Below are 13,240 nucleotides of genomic sequence, written 5' to 3'. Positions count from 1 at the left end.
TTGAAAACCTGTTTCAAGAAATAATGACACAAAACTTCCCTACCCTGGTGAAGGAAATGGATATTCAAGCCCAGGAAGTACAGAGCATCCCAAACAAGATGACCCAAACAGATCCACACCGAGACACATCATAATTGAAATGCCAGAAGTTTAAAACAAAAAGAGAATCTTAAACTTAGCAAAAAAAAAGCAGTTAGTTACCCACAAGGGAGCCCCCACAAGACTGGCAGCTGATTTCTCAACAGACACTTTGCAGGCCAGAAGGGATTGGCAGGAGATATTCAACGTGATGAAAAGCAAGGGTGTACAACCAAGATTGCTCTATCCAACAAATAAAGAAACAAATGAAACTGTCGTGCGGGGTGTCCGGCGGGGTGGCCTGCGGGGTCTCTGTTCCCGCTCCCCACATAAGAACGCAGGACATGGGGAGGCCAAAAAGGAACACCCACGGAGCCATAGGTAGGGAAGTCATACCACTATGGTCTCACTGGAGGCTGGGTTTACACGACGTGCGACCTGCTGTCCACTTTGCTGCCAACCGACCAACTCTCCTCGACTCTCCTTACTCTCCTTCAGTCTCCTCCTTCACTCTCCTCGGCTCCCCTCCGTAGCCAAGGCAGTTATATCAGTGACCAATGGCTTAATGGCTACAGCTGATGGCCAACCAGCCACAGCTGACGGCCATCCACTATCCGAGCCAGCACCTCTCCACATGAGGCCGAGAGCCTGGAAACTGCTTTCTGGGGCTCTGTCCCCACAGAAACAGAAATAAACTCATACATACAGAGAATATTTTGACGGTTGCCAGGTGGGGGGGCTTGGGGGGTAAAAAGGGAAAGGATTATAAAATATAAATTGGTTGTTACACAGTAGTCATGAGGATGTAGGTATAACATAAGGAATATAGTCAATAATATTGTAATAACTATGTATGGTATCAGATGGGTACTAGATTTATCAGGGTGATAGATGGGAGGGAGCTTGTGGGGGGCAGGGTGTAAAAGGTGAAAAGATTAAGAAATACAGATTGATAGTTACTAAATAGTCATCAGGAAGTAAAGTAAAGCATAGGGAAATAGTCAATGATATGGTAATAACTATATATAGTGCCAGGTGGGTACTACACTACTCAGGGGGATCATTTCTTAAATTATATAAATGTCTAGCCATATGTTGTACACCTAAAATTAATATAAAATAATATTGAATGTCAACTGTAATTGATAAATTAAAAAGGGGGAGGAAGGTGAAGAAGAATAAGAGGTTCAACTTTCCAGGTATAAAACAAACAAGTCACGGGGATGTAATGTACAGCATGGGGAATATAGTCAATAATATTGTGATTGCTTGGTACAGTGTCAGATGGTTGCTGGGACTTATCATGGTGATCATTCCTATAGGTAAATATAAGTTGAATAACTATGGTATACTAATAATATTGTATGTTAGCTATATTTTAATAAAAATCTTAAAAATAAATAAATAAAATAAAATAGAGCATTTACCGTGAAAAAAAAGTGTCCAGCCCTGATAATAATACAACTACAAAAATATAAAATAAAACTTTATAATGAAATAAACCGCTCTCTGTCTAGGAAATGTTTCACTTGTAAATTACAAGGGAGAAAAGTTTATATCCTTTAAATTTTTTTTCATTCAAAAATGTCTTTATTGTTAGCTATAGATTTCTGAATGTTTCTTTCCTCTTATCTACCTCATTACCTTCATAACAAAGAAGGAATAGAACTTAACATACCTATTTATAATGTAACATAAATATGGGAGTTTTTCTTGTCAAATGGAGCGACTTTGGGAAATAGACTCTACAATTTTCCACTAGATGGCATTACATTCACATAATTAAGGACAGGAACTCCAAAGAGGAATGATCACTACAGCAATCCACCACGTGAGTCTAAAGAGTGCTTTCATTGTCTGACCTCCAATTTATTGTAATTTTCTGTCTGTTTATTTGCTACAATAAATTTAAAAAAAAATAAAAGCAGACTAGTTAAGATAAAACAATGAAATCAATGCATGTCACCCTAATAACATTAGCTGACATGTATTATGCCAGGAAATGTGCCAAGTGCTTTATATACATTATTTCACTCCTCCCCAGTGGAGACCTGGGAGACAGTTATTATTACTGTATTAGAGATGAGGAAAACGAGTTCCAATTAACTCACCCAGGATCACACAGTTAGTAATTAAAAAGACCAGAATTCAAAACTGAGTCAATCAGACACTGCAGGCTAGCCAGGCAAACGCCATTCCTCATTCCCAAAGCCAAACACTGCTAACATGTCCCACTCACTCTCTGACAGCATTTGCCTATCTGCAGAGATACAGGAAAACCATTGTTACCATGACACCTTAGGTGTTCCCAATGGTTGCATAACCTTTAACATTCAAGTAAGCTTATATACATTTTATCACACCTATTTATTAAGTATATACATGAAAGAAAATAAACATTGTACAGTTAAATTATCAAGTATGTCTTCCAACTTCTTATTTCGAAGTAAATTCAAGGCTTTAAACATATAAGGAATAACAGGAGATAAAACTATCTGCCAAAGCAACAACAGGCCACACAGAGAAAAGAAATATTTCAACTGACATTATAACATATTCCTTTGACTGTACTTCATTTAATGGATAGGATATATTTTCAGGATAAAATAAGAAACCTTAAATCTCATTCAGTGGATTTTCTATTAATAATGACATTAGTAGGGTTATTCGAAATAGTAGAAGAACACTATGAGATAAAGCAAGTAATTATGTTGATGTTATTGGGAATCAGGTTTCAAATGTAAGACAAATGAGATACAGGTATAAAGATTTTAAAAAGAAGAAAAGAAACCCCTATACGTGTTAAATCTAAACAAGACGTATCTTGATTCATGATTTTAAAAAAATGTTTCCTAATTCTGTCCACTATAAGATCTAGAAACAATGTTACCCCTTCCCCAGGAAAATATCCTACCCTATATTTTAGTTTCTTAATACTATTCCCTCTAAAAGTGAACCAGGGCCCACTGGAGAAATAGCTAATTCAAGATCTGGGTCAGGAAATGCACAAAACGAGCCTAAAATATTTTGTGTTAGAAAGCAAGGAACGTCCAAAGATGAGCAGGGCCATGTCAAAAGGCAACAGCAATCAGCTTGAAGGGTCTCCAAACACCCCAGTTCTGAACAATATACGCATCACAAAAATAATTACAATTTATTAAAACAATTAGATATATAAAAATTCCTGAGTGCATAATGATACTCAAAAAAAGAAAAATCCAACAAAATCTTATGGTTTCCAATTAAGATGACTGTTTCAACAAAACCTTACTCTTAAAATTGATCAAGAACAAGAAAGAATTGTGTATATAGTTCTGCCTTTTAATACAAATTGTGGTTTAGAGAAACCAAATAAGTCCAGTTGATGACAAAAAGCTCTGTTTTACAGAAAAATGATAATCAATGAATGTTAAAGGAATGACAGAATTACAAATTTTCCGTTTTGCAAATCCCAGTGGAATAATTGATTCAGGCGGTGACCATCACGGAAAATAAAATCAATAGCAATTCTTACCTGGAGACAGCTTTACCTGGGAAATTGGATTCTTTATTGTATCCAAGCATAATGCCACGGATTAGTTCCTAATTTTCCTCTTTTGGAGAAAAAAATCTTGTAAATAAATCCCTTCCTCAGTTTCATATCAAGAATATAACATGTTTGGGTATGAGAGTGTATTTAACATGTAGGGAGTGACAAACTCCAAACTCAGGGTCCATTCTCCAGACCAGTGATAACTGATTGACAAAGAGAGAGTACCAGTAGATACCATAGTAAGTACTTAATACTTACGCTTTAGTGTTTTACACACTACATTGTCTCATGTAGTCTTCACGTAACCTATGAGATGGGTACAATTTGCACCACTTTGCAGATGAGAAACTGAGATTTGGAGGGGTTAAGCAGCCTACCCATTCAGCTGCTTGAGGCTAGAGTCAAAATCCGAATCCAGGTTCATCTGTAGCTAAAGCGCTCACCTTTACATTTGCCAGCTGAAGAAAGTTCTAGGCAGTCTGCATGTCCTAATGTTGCTGTATTTTTTTTTTTCCCCTCAGCGTTAAGAGTTTGAGGCAAATTTCAGTTGTGAGCTACCCTGGGATGGTGAAGAAAGAGGGGATGTATTAATTGAGAAACCTAGTATGTCAAAGCATTTCGGAGACTTGGGAAAACAATGGGACTCAGAGATGGGATCACTGACCTACAACCCATTGACCCATGGCTGGAAGCGCGGGTCAAGCCAAGATCAGGCTGACTCCCCAGACTGAGCTTTTTGGCCACAGTGGCCCCTGATCAGACCCTTTCTAGAGTGAGAATGGGAAATCCATATATATTTCCAGAACTTGGGGCATTATTTGGAAGACAAAATCTGCAAAAGTCAAGAAGAGGTTTTTATGTGGATATTGTAAATGACCTATACTATCCATTTTGAAAGTTTCAATCTATTTCGAACATTTAAAAAAATTAGGTAAACTCTTCCAAACAAGCTGGTTTCTGACGATGAGCCTTGAATTTAGTGGAGGTGCCTTACTTAGAGTCCCACACAAGGGGTGGTGAGAACTCAGGGCACAGGGGCAGGGCCATGTCACTTTGAGAAGTGGGAACCTCTTCCTGATGCCAGGAGAGTCCCTAACTGAGTGACATCGCTCCTTGTTTTGGCTTTTGTTTTATTCGCAAGCTTTCTGCTGCCATGTGACACATTACCACAAGCTGAGCAGCTGAAAACAATACCCATTCGTTAGTTCCTGTAGGACAGATGTCTAGCAAGGCCTGGCTGGCTTCTCTGCTCAGCCTACAACCGAGCTGTTGACCATGGCATCTAGAGTTCAAGTCCCCTTCCCAGGCCATCCCTGTCACTGGCAGAACTCAGCTTCTCGTGGTTGTAGTGCTGAACTCCCTGCTTCCTTCCTGGCTATCAGTTGAGGGTCACTCTTAGCTCCCTGGAGGCTACTCTCAGTGCTCATCTGACCAACAGTAACATATCCACCCTCTGACTCCTGTTTCTACTGCCCGCTAGCAAAAACTCCGCTTTTAAAGGGCTCAGCCCATTGGGTCAGGCCCACCAGGATAATTCCCATATCATAAAGTCAGCTGACTTGGGACTTTAATTACATCTGCAAAATCTCTTCACAGCAGCACCGAGGTTAGTTTCTGGTTGAATAATCAGGGAATCTTGGGGACCATCTTTAGAATTCCGTCCACCACAGCTTCAGAAATAGCGATCTGGCCATAGCGTGGATAACAGAGAGAGACGCGAGATGAGCGGTCCCTGATTAGAAGCTGTTGCAATAATCCTGAAGGAAGATAGTGGGCCTGAGGAACGGGCTGTGGGTTACAGACGTGGGTGAGATCAAAGACACAGCACGAAGAAGCCTTGCTGATTTTAACTAGATGTGGAAATAGGTAGGGGAGTAGTCAAGGAGGAGTCCCAGGTTTTGCCTTAAACAACTGGGGATATAATGCTGCCGTTCATAAAAATACCATGGAGAAACAGGATTGGGGGTGGAAGCTAAAAACCGGGAGCTATTAGTTAATACAGGAGCTCTCAGTGGGTGTGATTTGGCCCCATGGGAGCAGATGGCAGTGTGCAGCGGCATTTTAGGTTGTCCCAACAGAGGGATATCGCTGGCAAGACCAGTGGGAACACTGGTAAACACCCTACGGTGCAACAAAGAGTTCTCCAGCCCCATAGGTCAATTGTGCTGAGGCTGAGAAAACTTGAGTTAGTGGCTGGTAGTTAAAGCAACAGGAGTGAGGAGAAGAGGGTCTAGAACAGAGAATGAGAGGAAGGCGGGCCTGAGAGGGAGCTGGGGAAGGGGGAGGAAACCAGGGCACAGGGTTTAAAAGCAGCTAGAGAAAGGGGTGTTGGTTCTGGAAGGTGTCAGAAGCTGTTGAGAGCCAAGCAAAAGGAGAAGTAGCCGTGATCACTGGGTTTAGAGGGACAGAGGCCACTGGACACTCTGCCTGAGCAGTCAGTGGAGTCAAGGGGTAGGTGTCTGCCTGGGCTGAGTAAGAACTGTGTTACCAGAGGGGAGGACCAGCCACCAAAGGCAACGCTTCTAGAAGCTAGGCTGCCCAAGAGAAGCAAAGAATGGCACGACATCTGAAGAGGGATTGTGGCTGAAGAGAAGTTTGTCATGGCCGAGAGGACAGAGATCTGTAAACGCTGATGGGGCTGAATGGGAAAGTAGGAGGATCCCAGGGTGAGGCCCCTGAGAAAAGTGTGGGATCCAGAACTTAGGAGCACAGCAACTCATGCTCAGGGCCATTTCAGGGAACCCTGCCCCCCATAAATGGTGCACCTCAGGTGGCTCTCCTGTCCTACCCAGAAGAGAGATTGACCTAAGGGAGAAGGGACACCCCTTCCCCAGTGACCAAAAGGACGGAAGGCAGCTGTGGGCACAGCCACAAGTGGGCTTGGAAGTTTGGTGGAGAAAGCTTGGGGAGACCTATCCTCAAAGGAGGCAGAGGGGTCACTTTTGAGAATAAAGGAGAAAGGAATGGGTTTGAGGAAGGGGTCCTATTCTGTTTAGGGAAATCCAGCAGAAATCCCGGGCAGGGCCCAGGGCCCAGGGCCCAGGGGGAGCTGGCTCCTCTAAAAGCAAAGCCTTTTCCCTCATTATTTCTTCCCCCTGAGTTTTGGGGGTGTTTTTCCCCTTGGAATAATTCTCATCAGAGTTCCATCCAGGACTGACTCAAGTGTGAGCCCATTCCCCCCAAGAATGACTGCCCTCCATCTGCTGACACTCCTGTCATGAGTCTGATCTGTTGGAAGATAAGGAAGCTATTCCAATGGAGGTGGAAGAGAAGCAGTGGGCTCAGAAGGCAAAGAAGGGTGATTAAAATATGGACATTCCTGCACAGCACAAACTGTAATGATTTTTATAAAGTAAAATTGAGGGCAATTACATGAAGGTTTGTCTAATTTTCTCAGAGGTCCTGAAACGCACAAGTGTTAAAGACTCCACAATTTTAACAGAAAGAAAGGCTACTAAAGGTAAAGGGAATTTGGCAAGAACTATCCTCTTTTTTTATCCCCTTACCTTGCCAGAGCTGACCCAAGCTGTCCTTTACGATTCAACCTCTTTGACATGATTATCACAGAAGTGCAGTTAACGGTAGACGAAATCAATTCTTTCTCTCTCATCCCTGTCATTCCAAGCTAAGCGTCTTCTACATTCAAAGCCCTGGACAATCAATATCCCCACACCGAGCAGCAGCATTCTTCTGCTACCCCACAGCAGTCACATATCAGCTGCTGGAGCAAGGGGAGGCCTGCTGGGTCCTGGGGATTCAGGCCGTGCAGGTAAGCCCATCCACCTGGCTGCACTTTCCATCTGCACTCTCTTTCTCCACTCTCCTGGTCATTTGCGTCAAGGCAAAGCTGTATGGCCTCTGTGATGTTTCATACTCCTGAAGCACTGTTTCTAGAAAGCTGCCTCTTAACCAGCAACCACTTCAAAGTGTCAGGTGTGGAACCTGCTTCAACTGTCAGCAAACTACAGATGCTCCTTATGCAGGGAGGAGGGTGTGTCTATATGTATATGTGCCCACAGGCAGGTTACCCCATACTGAACCTACCTACCTCGTGCTTGCAACCTACGTCATGCTTGCATTTGCTGATGGAAAGACACTTTCACTAAGATGCAGTTACCTTGCAAAAGCCCCCCCACACACACAAAAAAGATGCAGTTACCAAAGTCTTGACTATTTGAAATTGTGAGGACATATGAAAGTCTCTAAGCTGAGAGGCAGACGCTTGGTTCTGGGGAGTGTTTTTCATAGAAGCAAGGAAAAGCAGGGGAGGGTTTCTCATTCTGAGTGTTCGTCTCCCCAAACAGTCCTTGCAGTGATGGTCAGGGGTCGGGTTGGGGGGGGGCACTTCTGAAAGATCCTGGGATCCCACATGTGTTTTCCTTTGACAACAATTAGAAATTCGGGGCCTTTCTTTCCCGTGGCTGGTTACAGACCAGCCTCCCTGGTCTCTATCCCGGAGAAGCCTACTAAGCCTACTAAGGCTCCTAAGTTGTTACTTCCCAGAGGAGAGGCCCTCAGCACAGGAGAGGGACCCTCCCTCTGCCTTTTGTTAAATTGTCCCACAAATTGGTTGTTTTACATAACATTGGAAATTACAATCTGAAAGGGTAGGACGCACCAACACTAAGTGGCCCCTTGGTTCCAGAGCCCGAGTCCATTCATCCAATCCTTAGCCCCAACCCTCCCGCCTTCCTCCTCCCCACCGCCAAAAGTGTGTGTATGGGGGGGGGGCAAGAGGATTGCAACTTTTGTTTTATAAATGAATCGAAATTTATTTGCTTTGAGGATCCACAGCCCCCAAGAAATATTCAGGAGGGCCTAGGGCGAGACCAGTTTCCACAGAAAAGGCGCTAACGTCTCAGCCGATGAGTTTCACAGTGAGGAGGCGGGTCGCCTCCTTTCTGAACCTCGATGATCCAGCGAGAATTTGCGCTTCTTCTCGAGCGAGGGCAGGTGGCAGGTACCGGGACCGGGCGGCCCGCGCTCCTCCCAGGCCCTACCGCGCACCAGCCTGGCCGGCCCGGCTGTGGAGCCCGCAGCGGGGGAGCGGGGAACCGAGCGCCGTGGGGAGCCCAGGGTCAGAGGTCAGGAGAAAGGCTGCGGGCGCGGCGGTTGTTGTCCCGCGCGCGGCAGAGATGTCGCTGTGGAGGCGTCCCAGGGGGGGGGGAATCCGGGGGTGTTGCCAGGCCCTGCACTCCGTGCCCGAAACCTCGCAAGGACAAGCCAGGCGGGTCCCCGGCTCCCTGGGCCTCGGAAGAGGGGTTTCCCTGGATTGGGGGGACGTCCGGAGCTCCCAGTGTCTCGCCCCTTACAGGGGTCTTGTCTGCCTTCCAGCGTTTGTCACGCAGGGACTCCATTTGACCAGGGCCACTGTCCGCCGCCAGCCAGGCCGGGCCGTGGGCTCTCGAGTCCCCCATCGCGCCGGCCCTCGTGGGCGTCCCCGCGACCCCGTGCCCAGCACGGCAGCCCTCCGCTCCGCATCCGGTGGCCCCAACCACACAGGGGCCTGGGCGATGCAGGACTGCACAGGGGCCGGGTCCCCCGTGGGCGAGCAGGGAGGCGCACGTGGGACTGGGCTCCTGCGCGGGCCTCCAGCGCCTGCGGGGGCCGTGTACCTGCCAGAGGATGCAGGGCAGCTGGGGCCGCGCGGCTGAAGAGGACGGATCCGTGGGAGCCCGAGGGACCCAGGGCACCAGTGGCAAAGGTCCAGAACGACCTGGTCTGCGGGGAAGAGGCACAGCGTGACCGCGGTGGCTCATCAGGAGCGCCGGGACCAGGGCGGGGCGGAAAGCTGACCCCGGGGCGGGGACCCAGACATCACTCTTCCGACGCTGGCGGGGAGGAGGCTGGCCGGCGACACTCACCTGGGGCTCGGACCCCGACGGCATTTAAAGGGCGGCTGGCGGGGCCTGGCGGGCCGCACCCGGGAGCGGCTGGACATGGCCACGTACTGCGACGGCGCAGGTGTGTCCCCGGCCCCGCACGGCCAGGCCCGGGCGGCCGCCAACGCCGCGAGCTACGGGCGCGGAGACCTGGGCGCGGGGGGCGGCCCACGCCTGTGGCTGAACGCGCCCCACGCGCCGGGCGCCGGGCCGGCCTCTCCCCACGCGGCCCCCGGCCACGCGGCCCCCGGCCCGCTCCTGGGCGCGGCGGGCGGCCTGGCCGGCGCCGACTTCGCCTGGCTGAGCCTGTCGGGCCAGCAGGAGCTCCTGAGGCTGGTGCGGCCGCCCTACTCGTACTCGGCGCTCATCGCCATGGCCATTCAGAGCGCGCCGCTGCGGAAGCTGACGCTCAGCCAGATCTACCAGTACGTGGCCAGCAACTTCCCCTTTTACAAGCGCAGCAAGGCGGGCTGGCAGAACTCCATCCGCCACAACCTGTCGCTCAACGACTGCTTCAAGAAGGTGCCCCGCGACGAGGACGACCCAGGTAAGCCGGGCGCGCGGAGCCCCGTCCAGGACTCGGCGCTTCCCCGCAGCCGGGGGGCTGGCTCTCGAGGCGTGGGGACGGCCTCGGGCCGCCCAGCCCTCGCCTGGCAGCTGGGGGACGGAGGCAGGGGGCGGCGGGAGGGGCGCGCGCTTGGCGGCAGACGGGGAGGCCGCGGGACCCCCAGGCCCCGACCTCACGTCCAGTCCTCTGAGTCTCTAAATCCCTGCGCGCTCCGGCCAAGGGCGGGCGACCTTTGGAGTGACTTCTCAGGACTCCAGTGTCCCTTCTGTAAAATGGGGAAGAAGTGCCTACCCCGGGGGCTGCGAGGACAAAAGAAGCTCCGCTTTGGGTTTGGGGAGCGCTGGGGCCCGAGTCCAGAGGCTCTGCACCTGCAGGCCTTCTCTCTGGACTTGAACTTAGGGGCCCCCGCATTTCCTGGGGCCCTTCTCCGATCTCTCTGGAAAGTGCAAATTCTTCCTACCCTGGTGGTGGAGGCCTGTTCCTTCAGGTACAGAGTGCCACCCCACGGTTTGGGGGGTGGGTGAGGGGCCCTGGGGTGGAGCCAGTGGGGGAATCTTTCCAGAGTTGACCTCCATTTCTCAGGTTCACGCCACGACCCTTCAAACCTCGAGTTTTCTAAACCAAGCTCTTTCTTCCTCCGCAGGCAAAGGCAATTACTGGACCCTGGACCCAAACTGCGAGAAAATGTTCGACAACGGGAACTTTCGACGGAAGAGGAAGAGGAGAGGGGAGGCCAGCGCAGCCGCACCCTCGGGAGCCCGGAGCCCAGAAGGAGCCAAGGCCCTGGAGCGCGATCCCCTGGGCGCAGCGTCCCCGAACCTGCAGGCCTCGCCGTCCCCGCCTGCACCCCAGGCTGCCGCCTGCTTCTCCAGTTTCGCCTCGGCCATGGGCGCCCTGGCTGGTGGCCTTGGTGCCTTCCCAGGGGGACTGGCGGGTGACTTTTCTTTCGGGAGACCGACAACGGTCGCCGCACACGGTGCCCAGTCCCCTGGCCCCGCACCTACCTTCTCCAGTGGCCATCAGACGGCGGCCACCGGCTTCCGTGTCGGTCACTTCGTCTACAGTCGGGAAGGGACCGAAGTTTGAAGGGCGTCCAGGGATTGTCCCGAGGGCCCTATCCAGAGGCGCTTAGCCAAAGCCCCGGATTCCCGCCTGGTGACAGCCCCGCGTGTTGGCGCCGCAGAGCTCAGGGCTGCGGAGGGAGCGCAGCACCAGGGTGGCAGGGCGCGCGGGGAACTGAGATGAGCGGTGCCTCAGCCTTCTGGGTGCCTCATCCAGGCGCCCATTCAGGTGGGGCAATGGCGCTCTCTGTTCCACCTGGGGCCTATCTGTAGCTGATATTCTCCCCTATCCCAGCCTGGCCCACCTGGCGGCTCAGGGCCTTCCCCTGACTCAATTCCAAAGAGGATCACGGGATTCCGGAGCCGCCACAGTCGGACTCTTGGCTTCCCACCACCCTCACCAGGTGTGTGCAGCCCTGAGCTGCCCCCCCCTGCGTGGAGAGCTGAGTAGCTGCCTCCTGTCTCCTGTGTGAATTTAAGCATCCCCCACTCCCAATTTGTATTTATCTGGAAGGTTATCTTTGGAGCCCACAGCCACTGGAGGGGGACATTTTGGCCTCCTTACTTCCAGAGTTTCTGGCAGCAGGAGAGCCCTGGGATCATTTCTGCGCCTCCTGGCCTCCTGGAACTACCAGTGCTTGGCGGGCACACCCACCTTCCTGCCCTTGGGGCTGGAGCTAGAGGCCCCTTCTGAAAGGGAGCAGGGAAAGGACACAGCGAATTTGGAGGAGGGCAGTGGATTTAAGAAGGCCAGCCCTGGCCTCCACCTAATGCAACTTCTGTGATTAGCTCCAAATCTGACTGCAGCCGCCCTGGTGCTCGAATCACCGCATCTCTGGTCTGTTGCTTAGAGCTGACCCATCAGGAGTCCTGATGAAGGACAGTGCGCTTGTGTGCATGTGCCTGCCTGTGTGGAGGCTGAGGCATGGATAGAACAAGCCAAGAATTGGGGTAAGTTTGGACCCTGAATCATGTTTCACAGCCTCTCTGGTGGCGGCCAGAAAGTTGCTGACTCCCCCATCTCATCTCTGCTCCCCGTGGTTCTGTTTGTGATAATCATGTTGCCCAGCCAAACTTACAACCAACCCCAAATCTCTTTGGGGGACACACTCCCCAAATGTAACATAATTAAAGAGGACCAGAAAAGAAAAAGAAAATCCTTAACTTAGAAAGAGTTTTATCTTGAGCCTATTTTAATAAACTTAAATGCTAAAAATAAACACCAATATAAGTGCCTCGAATATACATGCTGTTTCATACATTAGAAGAATTCTGCCACTATTTCCAACGTTCCTGGTTTAGACTCTGTCTTTGCAGGAAACTTAGAGAGAATGAATTTTTTTTTTATTATTTAGTTTGACAACATTGGGCAAATACAACGTACAATTTGACAATCCCTGGGCTTTTAAGAAAACTGGAAAACATGTATATAAACATTTTGTATCATTGCTGCATGACTGCTAGAACATGGTGAGATTGGGGCTTTTAAAAAATTTTTTCCAACGGTGGTTTTCTGTTAAAATTTGGAAAAAAACTTCAAAACTATTTTTCAACTTTTGGTTTGACTAAACATCAGTTTTTTGTGGTTTAAAAATTGTTCCTGCATTCAAGCTTTATATCATTAAGAGGTAATGGTACAATCAAATAGAATCTTTATAAAAAGTGCAGTTTAAAATAATTCTAGCAGCGCAGGGTATTCGGAACTCAGAATCCTTTCCACTTCCACAACAGTCCTTGTGTGTGGATGTGTTTTCACACGGGGGCTGTGGGGGCGGGGGAGCAGGACCATATGCAGTTTGTGGGCCCTGGCGAAGTCACCTTCACAAAGCCACTTCTCAAAGAGGTATTTCCCCAGAGGAAAGAAACTGTGTGCTGAAATCAAAATAATAAACAGAACAAAGCAGTTTGTAAGTGGTTTATAATTACTTTCTTCTGGCCAGGACTCAGTGAACTTGACCATAATTTTGAAAGCAGCCTGTAGATGGGCAACTGAAGGACCAATTCCTGTTGGTTGGGGGTGGGGGGGGGTGGGGGGGACAACTGTTGCTGGAGGCCAGGAAAATCTTCTCACCACAGGACAGGCCCCATCTTCTACACCTCTCTGTCCCCTTGTTGTTTT

At 49.4% G+C, this 13,240-nt stretch overlaps 1 protein-coding gene across 1 annotated transcript; it reads left to right on the top strand.

Annotated features, from left to right (window-relative positions):
• Positions 1-9,537: 9,537 nt before the first annotated feature.
• FOXI2 (forkhead box I2) lies at positions 9,538-13,029 on the top strand. The gene is made up of 2 exons (XM_081074321.1): positions 9,538-10,039; positions 10,704-13,029. Exons 1-2 carry the CDS (start codon positions 9,550-9,552, stop codon positions 11,144-11,146), a joined length of 933 nt encoding a protein of 310 aa, XP_080930447.1. The 5' UTR covers positions 9,538-9,549; the 3' UTR covers positions 11,147-13,029.
• Positions 13,030-13,240: the final 211 nt, after the last annotated feature.

Source organism: Rhinolophus hipposideros (assembly GCF_964194185.1).
Source record: "Rhinolophus hipposideros genome assembly, chromosome: 15".
Taxonomy (NCBI): domain Eukaryota; kingdom Metazoa; phylum Chordata; class Mammalia; order Chiroptera; family Rhinolophidae; genus Rhinolophus; species Rhinolophus hipposideros.
Note: the sequence above shows the minus strand (reverse complement) of the source record. Positions and strands in the feature narration are given on the sequence as shown.